We start from the raw sequence: 27,415 nt of genomic DNA, 5'->3' as shown, positions 1-27,415 counted from the left end.
AAAGTACTCATACCGCATTGTGAAAAGACTCCGTTACAAGTGAACATTGGCCGTTATATTGTTGGCTGGTTTACTTTAGAATCAAACATCAGATTTTATAAACTATGTGTGTATAAAGTGTTCTGTGTGCAGGAATCCTAATGTGTAAAGTAACTACTAACTAAAGCTGTACCAGATGAATGTAGTGGAGTAACTAAAGTAACTAGTAACTAAAGCTTTACCAGATGAATGTAGTGGAGTAACTAAAGTAACTATCGGAGTAGAAGTAGAAAGTGGCATGAAAAGAAAAAGTACCTCAACATTTGGACTTAAGTACAGCACTGGAGTAAATGTACTTAGTTACATTCCACCACTGTGTGTGTGTGTCTGTGTGTGTATGTCTCTGTGTATATGTGTGTGTGTGTGTCCTTGTGTGTGTGTGTGTGTGTGTGTGTGTGTGTCTGTGTGTGTGTGTCTTTGTGTCTCTGTGTATGTGTGTGTCTCTGTGGTGTGTGTGTGTGTGTGTGTGTATCCTTGTACGTGTGTGTATGTGTGTCTTTGTGTCCTTTGTGTGTGTGTGTGTGTGTGTGTGTGTGTGTGTGTGTGTGTGTGTGTGTGTCTGTGTGCATGTGTGTCTGTCTGTGTATGTGTGTGTGTGTGTGTCTGTGTGTGTGTGTGTGTGTGTGTGTGTGTGTGTGTGTGTGTGTGTGCACGTATGTGTGGGTGTGTGTGTGTGTGTGTGTGCGCGTCGGGGGTCAACAAGTGCACACCCAGAAAAAAAGCCCCTTCCTCCAACACTGTTTTGACAGCATAAAGAATCTCCAGGAAGTGTGTTAAGGGCTGTAACTACCACTACTTTTCATGAATGAATAATTTACCAAAGCCTTGACCGACTTGTTGAAATGTAAACTTCAGATATCAGCTCACTATCATAAAAGACGTTGAGAAGCAGTCTCATGCGAGGAGCTGGAACTTGTCAATTTGTGGCATTTCTGAGTAACAAAAATGGAATATATAAAGTAGCCTATATAAAGTTTAGAGCTTGGTTGGTCCTAAAGCTGAAAGGACTTCAGAATGATTAGACATTGCCTTGTTACAGTTTCTAAGTCGTGAGAATTTGTTAATCATGTTATTAAAATACAACACCCAAATTCAATAAAAGTAGTGAACTGATCATTTATTTAACTTTAATTTGTGAAGAGCGTTGTATGGAACCATCCACGTTATATATACGTTAAATATCATCTACGTTAAGAAACCCACTTTTCCAATACAGAAACCTTTTGAAAATGGGTCAAACTGATTGTAGGTATATAGGCTACAGCTCACAGCAATTTAACACTATATAGTGTCTGGCGTTTGTTTGTTGGCAGATGGCTTTTTGTAGAGTTTCCTCTTAGCGAAAACATAGACACGGAAAAGCTTAGCACCTTTTTTTTCTCGCCAACCTTATTCCACACAACAGTCGAGAAAAGTTAGTTTGGTATATCCAGCAATCATGTAGCTAACGTTGGATGCAGGAAAAGAGTCAAAGGCGGTAACACCCTACTGTTGTAAAGCGTTCTGCATGTCTGCGTGTAGCCGTGCAGGTACCTTCCCACCAAACACGCCCCCAAACACGGACAACAATGTGACTCAAAACTAGAGGTGTTGAAATTAATCAAATAATCGATGCATCGAATCGTGGACATGGATGGTGCTTCATCAATAATCGGCAGGCTCATAATCGATTATTTCTGTTTACATTTTAATGTAGGCCTAACAACATTTCTGTTTACATATTCTGGTATGTTTTGCACATTCAGGAAGTGCCATGTGCTCAGTGCTGTATAGTTTTATGTATCCAATTTATTTAGTATTAGAGCACTGCAGAATATTTTGATTTTGAAGCTTGAAAAGCTATGAATTAAATATCCTGCATGGCTTTTATAGAAAAATGTATTTGACGCATCGTGATGCATCGAGATATCGAATCGAATTGTTTCACATGATAATCGTGTAATCGAATCGGGAGATCAGTGAAAATTCACACCTCTACTCAAAACCAGTGTCTGGTAGCCTGCCTATAAGTGGCATCACGCTCTGTCTGCTTGTTGTCTGTAGCTGGTTGTGCTTTGCATGTGTGGGATTCTGAAACGTCCTCAAATTCGGGAATTGTCGTTTGTTTGTTTATTCAAAGTCAAAGACAGTCCAAAGTAGTGCTACTTTGCACATTTTTTGGGCATTTTCAAGTGCCTCAGGGCCCTTCTGTGTTATAAAATCTTAAGATGAGGTGGGGGTGTTTTACAAGGATTTGGGCAGTTTGGTAAAAGTCAGCTGTTCCTTGTTAAGACGTTAGAGTTGGGGGTGGAGGGGTAAATAATGTGGGGTTTTCACTATGTCAGAAACAGAGCTCGGGAGTTCCCCAGGGCACCTACGTCAGTCCTCTCAGGTTTTTTATTTTTATTGATTTGTGTAAAAGTTTGTATTTATTCAGGTTTTCTTTTGCTTGAGTCTCTTGTTTTGGTCCTTCTTTAACTATCACACAGCTCTGTTTTTTTTTTTTTTTGTGGCTCTTATTTCAGCACTTTCACACTTTTTCTATTTTTACCTTTGATGCTCCTTTCATTTATTCTTCCCCGTCTTAATCAACCTTCTGTTTCATCCTGTTCTTGGTACTAAAATAGCTCATTGTTGCTGTGCTGAGACGACAACTGAAACCAGATCACCTCCGGCTATGAGTGGTGTGCATATGAGTGTGTTAGAGGCTCTCGCTCTGAGCATGCCCGGACAGACCCCCCGCTTCAAACTCGCACACACTCACACACCATAACCACACTAAGGCAACAGTGAAACCAAAGACAAAGACATACACTCTTCGAAATTCGTGCCTCTAGTTTTGGGCAACACATCTTTACTCAATATTTTGTGAACAACCCACACAACGACCACACATTGTTTGTGTTATGTTTAGGGATGACTGTGACATATTTGCACTTAAAATCATTGTTCAGTCTCTTGAAATGTGAAAAAAGGCCTCATTTAGTCAACAAAGAACGCAAGTTTGATCCTGTCCAGTTTCTGTTTGAGCTGGGGAGCATTGTGTCACCTTTTTTTCAGGGCGCCCAATGTCTAAATATAGAGCCCTGGTCTTCTTGATAACTTATACTTCTGTAGGATGATCCCTCGTAAGCGTCGCCTATCATTCCTACCAGGGTTGCACGATATTGACCAAATGTGATATTGCGACATCGATTATGAATATTACGATATCGATATTTTTAAACGTGTAAAACTACAAAAGTTACGGGAAAACTCATCGTAACAGTATCCATAGATTCATAACAATATAGTGCACAGTGGGACTTACATACGGCTCTGTAGTGCGGCTAGACCACAGATCGGTCGTGGATGAAAAATATTCAATCTATCCGACCCCAAACTCTGCCTGCACCGCCTTTTATAAAGTTGCGGGATAGCTACCTGTGAGAAATCGGTGCGGGATGGGATCTGGTACCGTTTGTCTAGTTCATTCAGAAGCTTCTTGAAGCCTTTTTTATCCACTATGTGGATGGGCATCATATCTTTGGCCAAATAATATGACCAAATATAATGTAATAATTCTTCTTGTCGTTCTTTGTGCCGCTAGCAAAAGCACTCGCTAGCGAAGACTTGTTTGGCTAGCTCTGGCTTATTAACTGCAACAGGGTTTTTTTTGGAGGGGGGATAGTGTCATGCACTCATTGTAAAGTGGCTTGTGGTGGTTTTTAAGACGCAAAAATAGGTTTGTCGTATTGCCTCTTGCGCGGTTTATCACCATTCGACACGTTTTGCATAGCGCGTTAGCCTGTGAAACGTCTGTTGGCTTAAAGCCAAAGTATTTTTAAGCCGCCGAGGAGGCGTTACTTTTGGCCACTAAAGTTTCCTCTTCGATCTCCGTTATTTTGTCTTCTCCCTGAGCAACACTTGTTTTATTACTTTTGTGTTCTTTCTTTTGCTCCACTCACTCCCTTCGCTCTCTCTTTAGATCCATTATTTTCTTTCGCTTCTCTGATTCGTTCCGTTTAGTTGTCTCAATCCATTTATTCACTTACTCTGTCGCTCTGTCGAAATATGCACACACGTCACGTGGTACGCTCCATGGTGTTTGTCACATAGTGGCCCCGTGCGCTGACGTGTACTAACGTGCACGTGGCACGGTAACTGGCCAGTGAAAAATAATCATTACAGCGTTTGAAGCGGGCTCTAAATCAAACACAACTAAGCCACACAGCCAATGGACAGGACACAGCGCTCCACAAAATAAACTAAATATTGCATACTTATCGCGACGCTTTCAATATAATATTGCGCAACGTGATCTCGCGATAACGATATTGAGCCGATATGCCATGCACCCCTAACTCCTACATTGTGAGAGAGTGTTTTTGCGTGGTCTGGTCACAGAAAAGATGTCAAACCAGGTGTGACGATATTGAGAGTGCAGGAAATTTCACTGCTTAGCACACTTTGAGCTGAGCAACTAACGAGTGAAATTCCCTGCTGGAATTTTGGTTAAGGAATATATCACTTGAGCCTGAGTATATCACTTTCGCATTAGTCTTGTTCGGTAAATGTTTCCCTTGAGGTTCCAATGAGCAGATGTCCTCATCCTAGATGCCTTTTCTGTTGTCAATGTAAAACTCAAATCCCATATTGGTGGGCCGTTGGGATAAAACGTTAATGGTATTTATTTCCTCGGTGGCAGCACAACACGAGCCTTGTAGATTAACCTGGGCTAACAAAACCCTTTCAGTGCTGAGCAACTCTGACTAGGACTACAGTTGAAAATTAGCCGACTGGCTAACACTGGCGCATTTACAGAAATGTTGATTAATGAGCATTGTCCTAATCAAATAAACTTACTTACAAATACTGCACCATAAACGCTAGCCTGGCAACATTTAGGCTAATAAACAGCCCATAATGCAATACTCTGTAGAGTTAGCAGGGCTCTCTAATTACCTAAAACCTATAAGAAAGTTGATTGGTTGCTACAGATGAATCTATCTAATCATAAGTTGATAATTGACTTCCCATTTAAGTCTTTCTGCAAGCAAGAAAAACTAATATTTCCAGCTTCCAAAATGTGATATTCTTTTGCTTTTCTTTGTCATAAAATGACAAAAATGTCAATTAAATATCTTGAAAAATGGAAACATATCACGGGTTGCCGACCCCTGCGTTAGACAAAGTTGGGCATTGAAATCCTCATCTTTGCCAGCAACTGCTTCACAGTTACCTTTGAGGAAGGCCTTCAGCTGGTAAAAAAAACCCTGTAAACCTGCCCAGTGTCTGTGGTTGTATACTGGGAAGCCCCCCAGGTGGGAATCTTCATACTGCTGGTGATGTGGAGCAGGGCGTTGCTGGGAAAAGAGTGCATGTGCTCAGCTAATCTGTCCTGGATTTAAAAAAAAAAAAAAAACTTTGAAGTACCTACTCAGGCTGAACCAAAGTGTGAAACGTCGCTGTAGGCCTGCAAAAGACAAGATTCAGTATTTCAATTCACTAAATGTTAAGAGTGCATGAAATCAATTGGCACTGTTGTGTTTTGCCATAAATTACGTTAAACACCGTGCAGAGCATGCCATTTGGCATGGCACAAGGGAGAATAACTCAGCGAGAGAGAGAGAGAGAGAGAGAGAGAGAGAGAGAGAGAGAGAGAGAGCAAAGGAGCATAGGCTTAAAATGAGGTCTGTTTTAACATGAAGCTGTTATTTAAGATCACATGTTGACACATTTCACAACACATAGTGGGAAATTACCAAAGGTTCTGTATGAGAGCAGGTGAGGTGAAGTCTACAGATTTATGAAGCCTGTCTGTCTGTCTGTCTCTCTCTTTGTTTCTGTCTGTCTGTCTCTCTGCCTGTCTGTCTGTCTATCTTTCTGTCTCTCTGTCTATTTGTCTGTCTGTCTGTCTGTCTGTCTCTCTGTCTGTCTGTCTGTCTGTCAAAAAGACAAAGAATGAGTACACAACACATATATATTTAAACTGGGACAGTGCCCCTTACAGTTTTTAACATAGGATAGATACAGCACTGTGGAAATGATAGATAGTGTAAATGTTGGGTAATGTAAGTGCATTACCTAATGTGAAAACCCTACTCTGTCTTTCACGCTACCGTAGCCTGTTCCTTTCAGCTCTTTGAACGGCAATTTGAAACGTGTCTTGCACTGTCTGTTACTGGATCCACTGGTAGTTAAAACAACTCAACTGAAAAGATATCATTATGGTGTGTTCTGGTGATTAAACCATATGTTCTCATGACATTTCACAAAAAAAAAACTAGGTTGTGTGGTAAAGATGTTTCCAATCCAAATGAACGCACAATAGCAAGTTTTATTAGAAAGACTGGCTGCATTACAAGTGGAATGAGTTTGGAGTTTTGTACTAAGAGTTGTGAAATTGTCCCAAAGCGATAAAAACAAACCTGTAATCAAACTAAATGAAACAGACGAAATGAGATTTCTTTTTTTTTTGGTTCGTACCCGTCTCTATCCAAACGATCGCCCTCAATTGTTGGCGTACTTTGGTATTTGTTAACAAGCTGTTCTGCGACACAAATGATGTGTTCTGGTCATATTTTGCATCGCTCTGGCATCAAACCAGCCCCTCGTGGTGTGTTTCTGCTTGGGTATACTGGATATTTTGGTTATAATGATGGCCAAACACCCGCACCATTTCAATTTCCTGCCAGAGCTCGAGAATGACTTCTTTGATATAAGCTTCTGAAATGTAATGCCACCTTGGTCCTTCTCACTGGGAAGAGGTTTACAGTGTATGTGTGTGTGTGAGCAGCTTTAGCCACTGGGACAATGACCCTTTCTTTGTGCTTTTTAGTGTGTTCTACCAACGCATCTGGTTTGGTGTCCCCTGACACGACCCTGTCTTTGTACCAGGCCGTCGTGGCAAATCTTAAATTATGAGACTCTGTTGTGGCTCTAATTGAATACTCTTTCCTTTGGCTTTTCCGTGTCTATGTACACAGTTGTTGTTTTTCTAATGACATTTAACAGTTGGACCCAACCAGAATGCCAAAGTTCAAGTTTGACATTTTGGGACTTATTTGCTTTACATACCAACATTGATACCACTCTCATGTCTGTATAGGGCAGCGGTGTAGTCTACGTGATAGGCAGGTATACGCAGTATACCCACTAAGAAAGCTCCAGGATTTCCATATACCCACTTAAAAATGCGCAATGACACGTAACAACATACTTTCCATTATAATTTTGATATATTTTGAATTGTCATCTGTGTGTTTTTTTTCATCACATAGGCTAAATAAAGGTATTTTCCCCGTAAATTGGTGCATAAAAATGTGTCAGAATGCAGGAAATGAAGTCTTTGACGCAGAAAATGTTCCTGGGGAGGACACCTTAACCCCCATTATGATATGCCCCCCCCTACATATGTATATATATATAGGCCCATATATATACAGTACAGTATACCCACTACAATGCATTAGGCTACACCACTGGTATAGGGTGTTCCCTGCATTTAGCGCTAGCGACTTCAGAGCTGTTTCTGGTACAGACAGGCACTGCTCACTGTTAGGCACTGCTAGGCACTGTTAGGCACTGTTAGGCACTGTTAGGCACTGTTAGGCACTGTTAGGCAAGGACACTAGTGGTGCGTCTCAGCATAGCCATCAAGCAGTAGGGGGTTTAAACACAACATAAACATAAATCACTGTCTTACATGAATATATTTGCACGTAAACTTAAAAAAAAAAAAAAAAAAAATATGTAATGTATGGATTTTTTCTTACACCCCTACCAGGAACCCCAAATAAAAGACATTTGACACAGCAATCTATAGAGATTTGGTAATAACTACCTAAAATGTTATAATAGAAAAGCTTAAGGTTGTAAAAAAATATATGTTATTATAATATTTATACACAAATTTAGCAGAAATATGTAGGAAATTAGAGTATTCGTAGTCATGTGCGTACATGTAAAGTGATTTCATCTCAACTCAAAGTCTATGTATGACGTTATAAACCACTTTACATATTAATAATAGGTCTACAGGCATACACATCTTGTCTCTACATGATGTTTAAATAAAGCTACGTTACAGTAAATGAAACCAATAAACAGATGGGCTCCAAGATGGTCAAATAAAAGAAAAAAGTTAGTCATCTTTTTTGCTGACCAAACCTCACTTAAAGTTCATTTAAAATTAAAATATCAACCTTAAGTTTGAATTCTTAAAACATGTTCTTGCCGTCTGACATGTGATCCGATGTCAGAGCGAAACTTGAGCTTGTCACATATAATCACCGCACCGGGAACATTTCTAAAAAAAAAAAGAAAAACGATGCTCTATATAACTTTAATCTAACTTGTAATCAGAGGGTTATTATCCGGTGTCTCTAAATTATACATAAACTGCTCTTTATGATGGTTTTGTTGCCCAGACGCCGCATGCTTCCGCCGTTTGGGAACCAAACCGTTCTGCGTACGCTATTAGAAAAACCAGCTCGATCCAGATCGATTGAGTCGCCTCTTCTTAGGCAACCACTTCACATGATCCCTGTCTTCCAAAACGGCCGCCTCCCCGCTGGGTCTGGTCGCCGAGGCCAACGGGTAATTTTGTGGCTCTGCCTGTTATCCTCGTTTGCCCTGGAGTTTTTCTTTTGAACAAAGACAGGGCTGAGCCAGCCTTGATACACATGGTGTGTGTGTGTGTGTGTGTGTGTGTGTGTGTGTGTGTGTGTGTGTGTGTGTGTGTGTGTGTGCGTGTATGTGTGTATGATTGATAGATAAATAGACAGATACTTTATTCATCCTGAGGGAAATTGTAGGCATCCAGTAGCTTAGACAACCATAACACAACATACACACATATATCTCACATACGTAACAATCACTCACAGAAATGTAAAGAGTTAAAGTTAAGAGTTAAAGGAAAGGTGTGTGTGTGTGTGTGTGTGTGTGTGTGTGTGTGTGTGTGTGTGTGTGTGTGTGTGTGTGTGTGTGTTTGTGTGTGTGTGTTTGTGTGTCTGTCTGTCTGTCTGTGTATGTCTGTCTGTGTGTGTGTGTCTGTGTGTGTGTGTTTGTGTGTGTGTGTGTGTGTGTGTTTGCGCCCTGAAACAAAACAAAGGAGCTGAAACTAAGTTGTACAGTTAGTTAGGAAAAATATCAAACAAACACGTGGCAAGTATATTTGTCTGTTTTCTGCCAATAATTTCGCTCCATAAATCACTTGCACCTTGTCCTTCTTTCCCTCCTCCATCACTCCATCCATCATCCCCCCCTAGTTTCCTCCACCCTGCTTCCTCTCTGAGAGGATATTTTAAGGTTATTTTTCTCTTGTTTTCTCTGCCGCTGATGAGAAATGGCTGGATAGGTGCCAGTGGAGGAAGAGGAAAAGGAAGAGGAGGAAGAGTTGAGTGACAGTGTTGTAAGACGACAGGAAACGGCAGGCAGCTCCACCCTGATAGAAAGAGACAGCGACGTTCCTCTTTCGCTTTTTTACTCACTTCTCCTTTCAACAGATATTTATTTTGTTGTTGAGAAATTATCTTATGAACACAATCTGCTGTTTTTTTTTTTTTTTACCACCATCCAGAAATAGAGCTGTAACAATTTCAAATGTTGCTATACTCAGAAATGATTGCGATGAACAATATAATTGTCTCTTTCAGTCAAATCTTAAAAAACATTTATTACTTTTTTACTTTTTTCAAACAAATTATAGTGTTGAATGAATCCCAGGAGACATATTTTGGTTATATATCTCTGTCATGTGACCCAGATAATGTAATAACACAAACACAGCCTATGAAGTAAACAATGGCTCTTTATTATCATAAACAAAAAAATTCCGTTCCCCCCCCCATTGTCATTTTTGTTGCTATGAACCTGTTTTGGGTCAAGTGCCAACAACTAACAACTGAAATAATAATAAAAATGTATAGTCTAACAAATCATCACTTATAAATTAGCAATAAACAACATTAACAAATACCAGTCATACGCTTTAGCACCTTAGCTAATGTTAGCAAATAATTGAGGTTAAACAAAGAAACGGCGATTACAGGCCCTATCTAGAAACTCTATTTCTAGGAATGTTGCCCCACGCTGTGTGAGATCTGAACACTGGGTGGAGAAAAGTAAAAGTTGTTTCAGTTCCTGTGGGTGGTTTCTTCTGCTGTTTGTCTCGGAAATCAGCGCAAAACAGAAATCAAGTACACTCCACGACATGGGGGAAATATGCAATAACGTTGAATGTGTAGATAACGATATAACTCGTGATAAATGACCAGATGTCAAAGTGTACTCAGTTTCTGCTGCATTCAGTGTTCTGCTTAGACACAACAAACTGCTTGTTGGGTTAAAAACAAATGAAGGGGAATCATTTCCCCACGTTCGTCTATTGAACAAATTGAAAGTTGGATTGAATATAAAAGGCAGCGCTACAAAAGAAGTGCAGTTGTCTGCTGATATTTTCTTCCAACAATCTCTTGAGTGTCTTTTACGATATGTCGCAGTCTTTGTTTAAATAAAAAAACATATACTGTGCAGCCCTAAAATAAATATCAATTAATTCCATTCAATTCAATTTAATTTTATTTATAGTATCAAATCATAACTAGAGTTATCTCAAGACACTTTACAGATAGAGTAGGTCTAGACCACACTCTATAATTTACAAAGACCCATTTCCAGTGATTCCCCCAAGAGCAAGCATTTAGTGCGACAGTGGCGAGGAAAAACTCCCTTTTAGGCAGAAACCTCGGATGGTGAGGAAAAGCTTCCTTTTAGGGAGAAACCTTGGACAGACCCAGGCTCTTGGTGGGAGGTGTCTGACGTTGCCGGTTGGGGGTGTGATGAACAATGGCAATAACAGTCACAATAAAGATAATTGAAATCTGACTAGAAATATAGCAGGACGTAGCAGGGCATAGCCGGGCACTGCAGGGCATAGCAGGACGTAGCAGGGCATAGCAGGGCACTGCAGGGCATAGCAGGGCACTGCAGGACGTAGCAGGGCACTGCAGGACGTAGCAGGGCACTGCCGGGCATAGCAGGACGTAGCAGGGCATAGCCGGGCACTGCAGGGCATAGCAGGACGTAGCAGGGCATAGCAGGGCACTGCAGGGCATAGCAGGGCACTGCAGGACGTAGCAGGGCACTGCAGGACGTAGCAGGGCACTGCAGGACGTAGCAGGGCACTGCCGGGCATAGCAGGACGTAGCAGGGCATAGCAGGGCACTGCAGGATGTAGCAGGGCGATATCAATTAGATATCAAACTGAAAAAACTGAACTGAATCCATGAAGTCCTCTTTCCGTGGACGTGGTTTCAAAACTGACAGGTTTTTTTTGTCTTCACCTCCAGCTACCATGAAGAAAGGCCAGAGCAGCTCCAGCCTCATGTTCGGGGAAAACGTCCAGACTCCGTCCGCCGCAACCTCGGCCCCCTCTTCCTCTTCCTCCCATGCCCCCTCCGGCGAGGTGACGTCCATCGACGGAGTCCGATTCACCGAGGGAGACCTGCTGCTTCAGGTAATGCCTTGGACATGCTGCTCGTTTTGTGTTTTAGTGGTGGTGGTGGGGGAACAGAGCAACACGAAACTCCGATTTAAATTTTTTTTATTCTTGTGTGCAGGCGCTGAACGGCTTTGTGTTGGTGGTGACGGCCGAAGGGTACGTCTTCTACACATCGCCCACCATCCAGGACTTCCTCGGCTTCCACCAGGTAATACGTGACGCGAGGGCTGATCAATCAATATTAGCAGAGTAATAGCCTCGCTTTTGCCAGACCTTCCTCCACAGCGCTGCGTAGGAGGAGGGTCTGGCTAGTCCACACAGCATTCCGGGATGGGAGAGAAACGTGCTCTGGTTTATCAGCATTTCTTTAAACCAATCACAATTGTCTGGGGCGGCGCTAAGCCCCGGACGGAGCCACGGTGCCTCTGCAAAATAGCCTCGGGTAGGAACTTGTTTTGGTGGAATGTGTACGTTCAAAAGTAGTTTTAGTCGTGCAACAGAAAACTCCGATTGGACAGATAGTCTAGCTAGCTGTCTGGATTTACCCTGCAGAGATCTGAGGAGCAGTTAACCATAGTCCTCACAAATCCACCGGAGGTTAGAACGCCAACACAAAGAAAGAGGAAGGTGATGGATGACCGGCCCGAAAATGAGGAACATCCGGCGCAATTTACGGCGGCACCTGAGCATATAGACCCCAACCTTAAGGGCTCCAGCACAGTGGCTGCGTGGCGTGTGCGTGGCGTTTCTGTTGCGTGTCAGTTGCGTGGCGTTTTCTATGTCTTTGCACACCAGAAACGCTGCTGCTAGCCTCGTCTGTACACATGGTTTCCCATTGATAAAATTAAATAATAGAGTGTTCTTCGACTTTAAATAAATATATACTGATTTGATTACAGCAAAGACAACGTCGGCAGTATTGACGGCAAAATAGGCTACAGAATATTTTGTTCTGTATTGACAGGTGCATTATTTGAAAATCGTATAATTATTTATAATTTTTTTAAATGACATTTATAGCTAGCCTCGTGAGACCGTCCTGATCTCGCGAGCTCCAGTTTTCCACTCGCATCAGTCTGGCATCTTGAGATAGAGAAAATTTGGAGCTGTTCACCAAATGACCGACCAATCAGCGTTGGTTTTGAGGCGGGTTTAGGTGGTGATAGACAGATGGTAACCAGTATTTTCAGACAGCGGTAGCCCTAATTCTGGTAGCTGCTCGCTAATGCTTTTTTCTCTTGGATCCTTCTTTTGGAATATGGACTGGGAACCTGAAAGAAAAAATTCTCGTTACACAAATGGCAAATATCCTTTACCGACATGTTGCTTGCTTGCTGAGCTAACAAGCTATGCTTTTCCTGCAGCAGCAGGGGCTTGTGGTTGTATTTTCATACGCTTCGTTGATCTGATTGGTTGATTTGGCCCGTCTATCACCAACATAGGTGATAGACAGATGGTTTATCCAATCAGCTAACCAGTATTTTCGCCCCTTCCCAAAAGTTCTCCAATGGAAAGTTCCCAGATGGATATGCCGAGCAAATGTGAAGCAATCCATCTGGTGGAGGCAGGTTAATTTTTAGCTGCATTTATTTCAAAACCTAGAGACTTTCAAAACATCAAAATGTCATTTATTAATATTTATTTGTGTCAAAATGACATATAAACAGCTTTTCGTATTCTATTTTGCCTGGAAACGCTTCCAACACGCTTGTGTGTCGTTTGAAAAATATGCGCCGGTCCTATTTCTAGCACGCACGCGTTTTCGGGTGCGTTTTCGGGTGCGTTTTCGGGTGCGTTTTCGGGTGCGTTTTCGAGCTGCGCCTGAGACGTGCGTGTCACGCAGGCAGCGTGCAAGCTCTAACCTGTTAACATGGGAGCCGAAATAAAAAACGGACACGCCACGCAGCTGACACACTTACGCCAAGCTCACGCCACGCAGCCAGTGTGCACGAGGCCTAACCATTTCTGAATGTTGAAAAAAAGCTAGAGCAGATGATAAATAAATTACTCTTAATAAGCTTAAAGACAGAAGTCCACTGGGGACAGAGTGCAATCATTTGATCTGAGAAAAGTAATTTAGTTTGTTTAGATGCTCATGCTGATTTTACATCCATTCGGTTTAGGTGATGCCCTAAATGGCTAAGGTGCTGCCCTTAAGCCTTATAATAGTAGGAATAGAAGTGCGGCTCTCCTCAAGCTCCGCCCTAAGCTCTGAGGAGCAGTTTGTTGACAAGCTCCAGCCCCTATTTAATGTTTGTACTGGCAGGGTGTGTTCAAGAGCGACGATGCAAGTGTACACACACACACACACACACACACACACACACACACACACGGTGTGAACAGCGCTCTCCGCCCTGACACACTGAGTCGGGTGGATGAATGCCGCCTCTCGGCTTTCTTTCTCTTACTCACAACTAAACCTTCCTTTGTCGACGGTGCTGAAAATGGCCGCAGACTACGGCAGGCTTTGCTGAGTTCAAAGGCACCCTGAAGTCAGGATATGTGAGCACCAGAGTTTTTTTAGTTTTTCTTCTTTCTTCCTCTTTTACTACTGCAGAAACAGAAATAGTGTCTAATACTTACTACTTACTACTACTACTACTATAACTCTTAATACTGTCACTTAGGGCTGTCAATCGATTGAAATATTAATTAAGATTAATCGCGAATGAATCGCACATTATTTATCCGTCCTAAATGTAGGGCCGGGTACCGAATTCAAATTACTTTTTAGCGAACTGTCTCTAAAGTATTGAGTATCGGAAAAATGTCTTGTCATTCAATATCCAATTTTAATCCCTAATGAGTAAATCTCGCCAGCGTCAGCGAGCACATAACAGCACCCTTTGTACCGTTTAGGAACCGGTATCAAAGACATGGTAAATTTTTGGACGATACCGAGCCCTCTCTAAACGGACAGAGGGTGAAAACAAGTGTATTGAGAAGGACAGTATGAGAAAAATATTGTGTTTTTTTTAACAGTGAAGCATGTAAACTTCTAGTAGAAACCCAAAATACAAGTATGAAGCTGAAAATTGAGCATGATATGGGACCATTAATTGGGAGCGTGCCTATGTTCCCACATTTTCCCCTATGTTCCAAGATTTTTTTCAAAATTAGGCCCTATGTTCCCACTGTTCCTTTTTCATAAATTTTTATCAGATTTTATCCCCCTTTCTCCCAATTTGGTAGCCAATTACACCCAACCTATTATCCAGTAGCAATGGACTACAGATGGAATGTAACCGTAACCTAATTTTAAGAAAAATCTTAGAAATGTGGGACCATTGGGCTGTGGGACCATAGGACGGTGGGACCATTGGGCTGTGGGACCATAGGACGGTGGGACCATTGGGCTGTGGGACCATAGGACGGTGGGAACATTGGGCTGTGGGACCATAGGACAGTGGGACCATTGGGCTGTGGGACCATAGGACAGTGGGACCATTGGGCTGTGGGACCATAGAACGGTGGGAACATAGGGCTGACCCCCTTTAAATTCATATAACAAAGGAAAGCTGATTTGTTTCTCTGTTTTTAGTCGGATGTCGTCCATCAGAGTGTGTTTGAGTTGATCCACACGGACGACCGAGCTCTCTTCAGACGGCAGCTCCACTTCTCTCTCAACCCAAACACCGTCCACAAAGATGGCACCGCAGTGAGTCCCAGTAAGTCTGCTCCTCACGTACACCGCAACATATGAATGTGTGCTACACCTGAGCAACACACTTAGGGCCCTATTTTAGCGATCTGAAATGCAAGTATCAAACGTGAAACACAAGTAGCTTTATGGGCGGATCTCAAATGGGTTGGTCTGAAGTAGCTGCATTACTCATAGGTGTGGTTTGGGCGTAACGTGCAATAAACCAATCGGAGCGTTATCTTGCATTCCCATTAAAAGCCAGGCGCGCTTGTTCCATGGCGGATTGCCTATTATAATGGCGGATTCGCTAGGTGCACGCTCTTAATACATCCATGGGCGCATGCCAGGAGCGGTTCACAGCCCGAGGAGACTGACGTTTGCCATTGGTTTTTCTTTTTGACAAAATGTAAATAAAGAAATGTCACAAAAACATACTCTCCGATGTTTTGGGTAATGAATGCATGGTGATATTTTTGCAATGTAGTCTCTAACATTAGACCGGGATTACCTCACTACAGACGATGCAGCTCTTCTGTCTCCTCTCCCGTGCTGCTGCTGGGGCATTTGGGTTAAGTGGCATTGTCACATGCAGTTCTACATCACATCTCCTTAGTCCTCTAATATTTCCTCATTTATGTCATCAACACATCCATGGTTCATGGAAATGTTGTATAAAACAAGGTCATATTTTTCCCTGTATTTATGTATGGTTTCCAAAAATGGGAACTGCTGGGAACCCACTTTTGCTAATTTGACGGTGGAACAAAGCTGCCTCAAGATAGCAACACACCCAGAATGCACCTGAACACACCTCCCTGTAAGACCAGCACGCCCATGGGCGCACAGATGGGCGCAGGTGCATTTGCTGTTTAAACTCTGTGCTGCGCTGCACTAGGTGCAAGATAGGGCCCTCTGTCTGTATAGTCTGACATAGTGACTGACGTGGAAGACAAAGAAATTGTGTAGTCTGATCCTGGCATAAGACACACTGGGGGCTAAAACTGGGGGTGATATGCTCTCTCCGTCTTGTTCTAGTTAAAATGCATCTGCAACAAGGCAAAAAAGTATGACCGCAGCACAGCTTATCAACACGAGATGGGACTACTTTGGGATGGGACTACTTTGGGACGGGACTACTTTGTGGATGGTGAATGTTTTGGTCATTGCTCCTGCAGGTGAGCAGAGCTCGGCGGAGATCAGCAGCAACGTGATGACCTACGACCCGCTGGCCATGCCGCCAGAGAACTCCTCCTTCCTGGAGAGAAACTTCAGCTGCCGCTTCCGCTGCCTGCTCGACAACTCCTCCGGCTTCCTGGTAATCTGAGTGATCCCAACGATCCCATACGGTTTTGAGAGTTAAAACTCCTTTACGGGATCCATTCAATTTTTGTTGCTTTTTTGGACGTTTTGTGTCTTTTTTCAAGTTTTTTTTTTCCTGCAACTTTTCAATGTTTTTGTCACTTTTCTTACTACATGCAGGTCCCAGGACCTCCCTAGATAGTTGGAGATCTCAAATCCCCCTCTCCCCCCCACCACCCCAATGTTGAATCCAAAGTTACACCCTTGGTAATCGTTATCGTTACAGTTATCGGTCCCAGTGTGGATTGGCCCTTTATCCTGCAGCCGATCAGTAGAAAGTAAGTGTAAAACTTGTTCGTTTTTCTCTCCAGGCTCTGAACTTTCACGGCTGCCTGAAGTTCGTCCATGGTCAGCACCGCGTGTCCGAGGACGGGACGCTGATCCCCCCGCAGCTTGCTCTGTTCGCCATCGCCACGCCGATGCAGCCGCCATCCATCCTGGAAATCCGCGCCAAGACGCTCCTCTTCCAGACCAAACACAAGCTGGACTTCACGCCCTTGGGCATCGACACCAGGTAGACGCACACGCACTTCGGTTGTCCACTACTCAGATATGTGAAACTAAATCAGCTAGGCAATAATTCATTTATTGTAGCCCGACAAGCCAGACCCACATCCAGATGTTGGGTCTGGGAACTCACCATTGGCAGGGCTCAATCCGAGGGGGCGGGATAAACGGTTGTCTTTCAAATTCCCTCTGCACGCAATAGGATAGCGCTACAACCAGGCAGAGCAACGCTAGTTGATAGATTCAACTTTTGCCGTATCTAGTCGGCAAAACTCCGAACACATCTTCCTTTCTTAAGAATGACTTCAGTGCCGTTCTTTGTTCTTTTCTCAAAGAAAAGCTGAACTCCAAGTCTTCCAGAGTCACGGCCAAAGCCGATTCCAAAGACCGCTGTTCGCCAGCAGCAGCAGCTATCTTCTTAGTTTTCAAGTAGCAGGGAATTCGCCCGGAACGTCGCAACTCTGCCGTCCTTATGTTAAGCCCCGCCCACCAACTCTATACACGATGCGATTGGCCTGACCAGAGTTTGGTTTTTCCAGCTCGCAAGCCAACGGAGAGTTACTAGACTGACCCTGGCTGCAAATTACATTAGCTGCCGCTAGGGTGCGTCTAGATTTCTAGGTTATCATTTATTAAGGCAGACTGTAGAAAGAACAAAAGATAGATCTCTCTTAATGGAATTAACAAACACAAAATGTCAACACCTAGTTTGGTATCAATATAATGTTCTGACAAGCAGACAAAAACAGAACTAAATATATATTGGTATTGGCCATCAAAAGAAAGAAGAATTATAAGTCAAACAAAACAGATTTATTTAGTATTTTATATGTCTACAACTTTAAAACACTAAGAATTAATTTATTAAACCTATTGTAGTCAAGTAGTCAGACAACCAGCATACGAAAAAAGGCCAGACAACTAACAAAAATACTTTGAAATCTTTAAAACAATTCCCATATGTTTGCGTTTGCTAAATTCTATTTGAATAACCTCTTTCCTATAAACCAAATGACCCTAAACCCACCAAAAATCGACAAGAGTGCAGCAACTGGAAACAGATCCCCCCATGATCTTTAATTGTTTTTTTTTTGTTTTGTTTTTATTTGAATTTAATTTAAATTTTTTCTTTCTGCAGAGGGAAGGTGGTTCTGGGTTACAGCGAGATGGAGCTGTGTATGAAAGGTTCAGGCTACCACTTCATCCACGCCGCAGACATGATGTACTGTGCCGAAAACCACGTAAGAAGTACGTCACCTTTAGTTTCATTTGAAGTCATTTACTTGGGGCGGGGCCAGACGTTGAAAACAGCAGGGGCTCAGCCCAAATCTAGAGAGGGGGGTCCGGGGTCATGTTCCATTCACAGCAGCTATATGCTTCAAGCCGTTTGATAACAAAATGCCTAACAATGTGATCATCATTCGGGGAAACATGAGAGTTAGATAGGAACATCCTATTTTCTTTGTTTTTGACAGGTTGTTTTTTTTCCAAAGATTTTGCCGCTTTTTTGGACGTTTCTTTGGCACTTTTTCAGACATTTTGGGCACTTTTTCCAACGTTTGTTTTCTCTCACTTTTTCTACATGTTTTGTTATCTTGTTGTTCGCCATCATTCTGAAACCAGAACACAACGAATGTTGAGGATGACTCATTTTCCCTCCTGCCACCTCAAGAGAGGTAGAAACTGTCCGTTGTTTCTATTTTTAAGTTCCATAACTTAGGTAGGGTTTAGGGATGCACCGAATTCAGATTTGTGGGGTTCGGCCGAATACCGAATCCACTGATTAAGATTCTGCCGAATCCGAAACCGAATACTGAATCCTACTTCCAGTTTTTAGCTGTGACTGTCCTTCCTTTGCCTACCTGAAGTTGCTGCATTGTGGCTGCTGTCTGGAGATTCCTTCATGCACTCGTATTCTTCCGGATGTTTCATACGCAAATGTTGTAACAGCGGCCATGTTGTGTATTGTTTAGGGTCCTCGCCACCACGAGACAAATCGGCATTGCAAATTGAACATGTAGCTGGACTTGAATGGCCTTCTTTTGACTGAAAGTACCGCCAGACAACACTTCTTCTGCTCACGAGTTCCATTTCCACTTTCTCACAGCCTACTGCATTGAACGCTCCGCCTACGTAAACACCTTCCCGTAATCAATGGCGGCGTCGTTACGTCGACCAGCGTAGTGCAAGCGTAGGGATTGGTTCAGTGGAAATAAAAAAATAAATATTCGGCTGAATCCTTGATTCAGTGCATCCCTGGTAGGGTTGCTCCATTGATTTGCTGGTCCAGTCAGAGAGACACAGGGGAAATGACAAAAAGTTGAACTTATTTGAAAATCTTTCAAACATTGGGGTCTTTTAATACTGTAAAACCCCAGAAGCCACCCAGCTTGAGAATTTGCTGCCTTTCTCTGTTTTTTTTTTATATACAAATTTGGACATTTGTGGTTTAAATTAGCAAAGGAAATTTTTTTTAAAAAAGTAGTTTGGTTTAGCACCGCAAGGGTAAAGACAATTTTTTATAGACTGAGCTTATATGCGAAGATGGATCACCTTAAAATGGTCTCTTCCACTTCCACTCTTCTAGGTCTATTATATGTTGATGTATGTTTGGCTATATAGTGATAGATAGATATATCTGACTCTTTCTGTGTTGTATCCAGTGATGAAAACCGGAGATAGCGGCTTCACCGTCTTCAGGCTTCTGAGCAAATCCAGGAAGTGGGTCTGGGTCCAGGCCAGCGCCAGGTTGGTCTTTAAAGAGGGGAAACCAGACTTTATCACGGTCCGGCAGAAAGTTTTGACGTAAGTCTCTCTGAGAACTTTTTTGTATTGCTTTGTAATGTTTTACATTAGGAGCGGCGACCCACTCTTGTCTTTTTTTTCACCCCCAGAAATGAAGATGGGGAAGAGCAGCTACGCCTCCGTCGGCTGCAGTTGCCATTCAACTTCGCCACTGGAGAAGCGTTGCTTTACGACATGGCTCCCACCGTCGACATCCCCGACCCCTGCTCCGCCCCCAAGCAGAGGAAGTTAGACAACTACAACGTCCCCCCCGACTCCCTCCTCGGCTGCATGCTGAGTCAGGACCAATCCATCTACTGTGAACACAACGACACCCTCAACTCCCTCAACGACGCCGCTTTCAAGGACACCCACGCCACAGTCAGCGTTCACGGAGACGTTTGGCAGCTCACGACGCCAAAAACTGCCTCGGGAAGCCTGGTGAAGTCCGAGGACACCGTTCAGGACATGATGGAGACCCTGCAGCAGATCCTCTTGGACAACGACCTCTGCGACACCGTGGATGTGGGGCCTGAAGAGCTCAAGAGCTGGGAGAGCACCCTGTTGAAGATAAGTAACAACAGCTGCGAGCTAAACGAAGACCTGGACCACATTCTCAGTAACGACATCCTGTCTTACGTAGAGGAGCAGCTACAGAGGGAAGGCGGATTCAAGCTGCCAGATCAGCTGGATGAAATACCAGCCTGCCTTTCCACTTTGGACCTCCAGAATCAGATTCCTGGCCAGGCTGGGGAGCAGAACTTCGGCTGGCCTCTGGAGCCCCAGAACCAGCTGATACCAAATGGAGGGCAGATGGTAGCCGGACAACCGACTCCAGTCGTGGGGATGATGAAACTGACTCACATGGATCTTCCTCAGTTGAGTTCTGGTTTAAACGGTCCAACCCTTCAGCAGATCGCTTCACAACAAACGCTCCCCACTTCTGTTGGTCTTCAACTGGGAACCACGGGCAACACTGGCGCTCCAGTTACCTTCAGCCCCACGGTGGCGGCTACAACACAGAACCAACTGAGGAAAAGACAGTTAAATCCCATGTTCAGCTTCCAGGGAGACCAGTGGAACTCCCCTGTCCCCAACTCAAACCAAGCCGACAGCTTTGTAGCAACCTACACCCAAAATATTTCAAACGAACCAGGTTTTGCTGCTGATCCTTCCTTGGGAGGCTGCGTACAGGGCCACTTTGCACTTCAGACACAAAACAATGGCAACCAGAGAGAGTCTTGGCTGCTGGAGCAGCAGCTGATCTCAAGCGGACACCAACAAACGGGGGCCTGCCTCAGCCAAATGTCAGGATTTCAAAGGAATCCTCTTCCTGGGATCGCCGTGGCCCAGAACGCTGTCAACAGCAGACCAATGTTCAGAACGCCAGAGACTTTGAATGCACCGTTTCCCGTTCAGCAAGCCATGGAGCCGCCGCCTCTTGCACCTTCAAGCAGTTGTATGTTCAGAAATGCCCCCGCCTCCGTGCCTGTAAACGGAGGGAACCTCAGTCAGACACCCTCTTGCCAGAGACTGAACCACGCCAGTAACCAGATTCCTTCCAAGCCCGCCTGCTTCTATCAGGGTCTCCCTGGAAGTGGATCCGTGCCGGGGAGGACGGCCGTCCCTGGCCCTGATGAGGCAGCGCTGTCCTGCCAAATGGCGGCTGGTCTCGACCCGAACGGCCTGCTGTTCAGTGAACAAACGCAGGTAAAACAGTAACAGCATGCCTATCTTTCAAGTTTGAAGACCCCTCATTTTTTAAGATAAAGTGCCGATTAAATTGTTTTCAGTGTTGTAGCACATTCCTAGCCTGGTCCTACCAGGTCTGGTCCATTACATTTGTACAGAGAGTCTGGCCACTCTCCATTGACAAGTGTTGAAGGCGAGTACTCTGTTGAAGTTTAAAACCATCGGATCTGCCCAGAGCCACTCTGGATCTGCCATAACGAATCGCTAACGTTTGGTCGTGGCGTACAACAACTATCAACAACTATCGGCTTAGCATCGCTGGCGTTTGCCTTAGCCAACTCCTTCACCACTAACGGAGCGAGCTGGAAAATCAGACTTTTCCCATCCCCGTGGGGAGGAGGGCCACAGCATCATGGCCACCAACACAAATCAGCAAAAATTGTTCTTGCTTAAGTTAAAAGTTAAGTAAAGTAATGCCCCATAATTCGTAAGCATTCAACGTATTTTTTGCTGTGTGCACCACAATCACGGCCGCTGTATAAGAACTCCGTGGGCCGCGCGTGGAGGAGGTCGGGGTGGTTAGTCGGGTTATAGTCAGAGCTTTAAATTCACTTTTTTGATCACTAGCCAACATGGCTAGTAGATTTTTAAAGTTAGTGGCCAATTAGCCTTTCGCCAAGCCCCGCCCCCCTTAGTTACTGTTGCTACGTCCGACAAACAAATGGTCAAACACGACAAGCGCGACAGATTGCCATGACGGGAGGAGGTATACCCGTACGTGTCAGTGACCTTTTTTGGAGCAATACCTCCGCGATATCCTCCAGATCGAAGCAAAAGGGGTTACAGTACGCAGTGGAGGGATATATTCAAATGTTCGACTTTGTTGTAAACTGACGAAAAATAAAGTTGGGGAGCTCAAAGACCCAACACAACAGCAGCTAATAGGGGTGGTACGGTTCACAAAACCCACGGTTCGGTTCGTATCACGGTTTTAGGGTCACGGTTTTCGGTTCAGTACGGTTCTTATTTTTTCTTTAACACTCCAGAATATACTTCAGCATATAGCTAAAATTAGCATATTGAATGCATGTTGCACAAAACGTGCACACAGTGGCATTTCTATATTGTTTTATTTCATCATAGGTAACGTGAAATCCCAAATGTTCCCACACACCAGACTATAAACGACGCTGGCGCATCCTCCAGCTCTGGGCAGCCTCTCTCCCACTGGACATTTCTGCACGTGACGTGACGTGACCTGCAGCGGCAGCACGCCACTTGAGGAGCGGTCGGCTCGGTGTCTCTCAAAATCTGACGAAAATCTTTTAAACTGACCTTTGTCGATCTGAAATGAAGACAGATTCAGCAACTGCATGGCCTATTTCTCGCTTAAAATGTTTTCAGAAACACGTTTCGGTAAACTATTTTAGTACAATATGAGATCGTATTCTGAACGAGCCACCATGACTGTTTTGAAATTTGGGACCAGCCAGACCCTTGTGACGCGATCGTCCAATCAGCTGCCATGGGTTGCGTTTGTCACGCCCATCCCGCTCGTCATTTCCAGTAAGTGTTTTAACATAGGTGTATGAAGTGGGCACTACGGCAGTAAGAGGTTAGTGCAGCTTAACAGTGTACTGACCAACCGTGCGGTACACACACGCTCCGAACCGAGACTAGCGAACCGAGCGGTTCGGGTGTTTTTTCAGAACCGTACCACCCCTAGCAGCTAATGTAGCTAGCGTTAGCTAACATGTTAACTAATGTTGGCTAAAGCTAAAGGGCTCGTTAAACTTAGCTTAGAGAGTAGGTTAACATTCTGGCAATGATATCCATGATAATCATAACTTTGGTCCAATTTGTGTTCTTGCCTCTAGTAGATCTAGACAACACGGTAACTAGTTAGCTGTTAGCCTTAGCTTTGAGCAGACGTATTTATGCTTCGTAATGTTCGACACATTTAACTGGGAGTGGGGCCGTCCACACTGTTTTATCCATTGTAGGCACCGCTCACGTTGGCCCTCGTTCTGACTCATGAAAAAAAACATGAGTAAAATAAAAGACACTACATAAACTCTGCTACTGTGTGTTTATTTAAATATAAGTACACCTACATGTAGGCCTAAGAGATTGCAATATAAACCTGTATATTACTATTAGGACAATAGAATACATGTGTCAAGGATGTAGGCTATAAATTAAATAAACTTCAGCTGGAGTCCGATTTACTACGGCAACACTGTTGACCGCATCAGTGATCTCTTTCCATTCAGCATTCTTTATACAGTCTTTAATAACAGTTTTCAGGCTGCCAAATAGTACACACGTTAGTACAAATGAACCGGAGATATCAGGGTTTCAATCTCCACCTCTGAAAAGTGCCGCTTCTCAGCCGGATTACGTCTCGCATGTCGTAAATTGTAGGGGCGAGGCCTCAAAACCCAGAATATATTGGGGCGTGATATTTAAACACAACTCCTCCAGACAATCTCTCGGGGTATCCATGGATGTATTAAGAGGGGGTATCTAGTGTCCGATTTACAAACGCCGTGGGCGCACCGCTTCACCATCTTGCTTGGAGTCAATGTTTGTCGGACCTGCTCACATAGTAACGGTTGCTATGATGTGTGATTGGACAATGGACGTTTTGGGGGAGGGGCCGGCAAGAGGTCAATTCCACTAGCCAAATTTTTACAAATTTAAAAAAAATGTAACTAACTTTACTACTTATTTTTTTAGCTCCTTTGGTTTGTTTCGCGCCGTTGCATTTACTCATAAGCGGCACCGCACACGCTAGGTAGTAGCTGACGGTGCGACACGTCACGACACGGCGTTCATGGGAAATGTAGGATAAGTACAACAAGGCAGCGTTGCCAGATAAACACGCACAAAACCGCCCAAATTCTTGGCGGAAAACAGACCAATCTGGAAATCTATTGTTCATTTTTACCCGCATTTGGCACACTGGCAGGTGTCAATTTAAAGCCTTGGTCATAGTCAATATTGATTAGCCCTAATTCTAAACTCTGGTCGATTCGGGAAACATCCTCCAAGCTAGAACGGACAAATTACATTTATCTTCAAGTCAAATTCTCATCACACACTCAAGAGCCATTTTATTTCCACGTGTTCCACCAAATCAAGTTCCTTTCCGAGGCTATTTTGCAGAGGCACCGTTGCTTAGCGCCGCCCAAGACGATTGTGATTGGTTCAAAGAAATGCCAATAAACCAGAGCACGTTTTTCTCCCGTCCCGGAATGCTGTGTGGACTAGCCAGACCCTTCCTCCTCCGCAGCGCTGTGGAGGAAGGACTGGCAATGCGAGACTAGCATTTCTTTTACATATTATCCTAAGTTTTGACTCAAATTCAACTTAATTGGTTGATTGATTGGTCTCTACATTCGCCCGGGTATTTGCGAACTTCAAACAATTTTCATAATTCGTTCTTTGTGTCGTTTCATAGATCAACAGCTGTCCAGTCAACGGGAACGGCGGTTTCCCCTTCTCCTCGCTCCCCAATGGATACTACTCAGAGAGCAAATAGGAACCAGCCGCTGCGGGATGCCCAGCTGGGACTGAAACGGCGGTTTAAAGGAAGCAAAAGGACTCCTGTCTCTAAACGCGAAAGTGGATCAGAAGAACAGACATTTTCCCGAGGAAAGGACGAGGAGACTCGACAGGACTCCTTTTTCTCTTTTTTCCTCTTATTCGGAAACAGCGACGGAACGTGGAAGTGTTTGGTTACAAAGAGAAGAAAAGGAAAACGTATGTTCCCATAGGAAATCCCTCTCTGGAGCTGGTTGGATTGTACCAAAAAAAAACGGCAACAAAAAAAGGTTAACGGATGATCTGAATCAGTGATTTGTTACGAGCAATCAAGATGGAGTTGGGGACATTTTTTAACCGGTGGTCAGTTTTCTTTCGCCACATTGATGGATGAAATTTGGCTACAGTCATCACTCACTGTCAGCCAATCAGGCGCTGCGCTGCTCTGCTCTACTCTTTATCTTTAGCCCCAGGGTTCAACATTAAGGGTTGCCCGATGGTCCGGGGCAAGCAAAACGCCACATCGGGCAAATAACTAGAACAACCCAGTTGCACGTTCAGACGTCATCGTATCATATCGTTCTCTTTCCCCCGTTTTTTTTTTTGTTTTTTTTTGTTTGTTTAAAAAAATAAATAAAATGAAAGGGGAGAGACTTGGAGGTTGGAATCGAACCTGCGGCCGCTACAGGACTGAGCCTCTATATGTTATGGGCGAATGCTCTACCACTATGCCGACCCAGGCACCCTTGGGGAATGCTTGCTGAAGGCGCCGTTGGCCGTTGCGCCTTAGAAGTTGTTTTGCGACATTGTTTTAAAATGGTTTTGACATTTCGGGCAAGTCAATTTTTTTTTTTTCACTTGCCCGAGCAGACAAGTTGAAAGAAAAAAAAAAAAACCTTAACGTTGAACCCTTCAGTCCTCATTGTTGAAGCCTTGTTGAAGCCTTACACACATACTGTCCAAAAAAAAAACACTTCAGACAACGCCTAAAATCTGACTTTTTGTTTATGTCCCAAGTACGTACTTTCCGAGCTGCAACGTGCTCACTACTGCCCCCTGCAACACCCACTGCAACTACAGCGCCCACCAACCGTTTTAATTCATGTTTCGCCGGCAAAGTTATGCGTTAAAGGAGATGTTTAGGTAAGGGCGTAACTTTGGGTTCGACATTGGGGTGTGGGGAGGTGTGTGGGGTAGATCATGTATTAAAAAAATACATTTTTTTAATACATGATTTGCAGATATTTGAAAAGATTTTCCAGAAAATTCAAAAAAGGCAGCAGGGGATGTAATCATTATGTTGTGCTACTAGCTAATGTTAGCTAGCTCCTAATGTTAGCTAGCTCCTAATGTTAGCTAGCTTACTGACTTTAAGCGGTAGCCCCGGTAGTTTGTGAACAGAGACGTTAATAATGTGACAGGCTTTACAGCGTATGTACAGCGCTCGGATGTATCATAAGATGATACACATGATGAACTACAGCCATTATATCCATTTTTACAGCCACGAGAACTCAGGAGAACCGCCATATTAGCGTGCAGTGCAGGGCGCGGCCCCCTTGGGTCTGCTCGCGTTCATTATTTGTGTTCATCGTGCCTCGTTAAATCATCCTGGATTCGGCTATAAGTGCATGTTAAAATTTTGAAATCCTAACGGTTTAAACAAGGACCATTTAAGTGTTTGGTAAGTCGATGTACCCACGCAAAAAAAATGATCCGATGAAATACAGAAGTTTCCTTCGTCATGTAAAGTCTATGGGAAAAGTCTTTCTGGGCCAGAGGGATGTCAGATGTTGCAGTCCCCCCATGATGCGAGTAAGTGCGTGAGTGTGTTCGACAGAAAGTCTTTCGCTGCCAAAATTCTTAAATGACTCATTCTTGACAAAAGGCAAAAGAGCTGTGCATGCGCACATTTGAATAATGTCGGGCTGTAAATGGGTTTGGGCTTTTAAAAAAAAAAAGCTGTCTTGTTGGGCTCGGGCGTTGTCGGGGCTATCTTTTAAGGCCCGATTACAGCTGTAACCTAGCGTATCAGTGCACCTTAAACATGAACATACAGGAGAAACGTGTGGCTCCCTGCGACACCCGCCAACAGATGAAGGTTGGTCTGTGTGTATGTGGAAGCAGTGTTTCCTTTAGGATTTGTTTTGTGTGTGCAGTGGGGGCAGGTCTGTCCGAACAGCCTACACTTAGAACGGACCCATCGCGGTGACGTTTTTGGTGGAGCTGTTCGTTTAATAGTCGACTCGGAAGAAAGTGAACGCTTTGACAATAAACTCCATCAACACAACAGTATGTGGAGTTAAACTGGACAGGCCCAGTAACCTCTGAACAGTTCTATTTGTTGTTAAATTGCAATGTGAGCGGCAGCCAAC

The 27,415-nt window shown here is 43.8% G+C and overlaps 1 protein-coding gene across 1 annotated transcript in view; it reads left to right on the top strand.

Moving 5' to 3' along the window:
• Nucleotides 1–25,967, top strand: part of ahr2 (aryl hydrocarbon receptor 2) — an 83,591-nt gene extending 57,624 nt beyond the window's left edge. Inside the window, exons 3-11 of the mRNA XM_039792929.1 lie at nucleotides 11,355–11,521; nucleotides 11,625–11,714; nucleotides 15,051–15,177; nucleotides 16,328–16,467; nucleotides 16,823–17,025; nucleotides 18,157–18,266; nucleotides 19,682–19,823; nucleotides 19,913–21,512; nucleotides 24,958–25,967. Coding sequence (XP_039648863.1) covers nucleotides 11,355–11,521; nucleotides 11,625–11,714; nucleotides 15,051–15,177; nucleotides 16,328–16,467; nucleotides 16,823–17,025; nucleotides 18,157–18,266; nucleotides 19,682–19,823; nucleotides 19,913–21,512; nucleotides 24,958–25,038 — 2,660 coding nt within the window. The 3' untranslated portion in view covers nucleotides 25,039–25,967. The remainder of the gene's footprint in view (nucleotides 1–11,354; nucleotides 11,522–11,624; nucleotides 11,715–15,050; nucleotides 15,178–16,327; nucleotides 16,468–16,822; nucleotides 17,026–18,156; nucleotides 18,267–19,681; nucleotides 19,824–19,912; nucleotides 21,513–24,957) is intronic.
• The last annotated feature ends 1,448 nt before the right edge of the window (nucleotides 25,968–27,415 follow it).

This window comes from Perca fluviatilis, chromosome 24 (genome assembly GCF_010015445.1).
Source record: "Perca fluviatilis chromosome 24, GENO_Pfluv_1.0, whole genome shotgun sequence".
NCBI lineage: Eukaryota > Metazoa > Chordata > Actinopteri > Perciformes > Percidae > Perca > Perca fluviatilis.
This window is presented reverse-complemented; position numbering and strand designations above follow the sequence as displayed.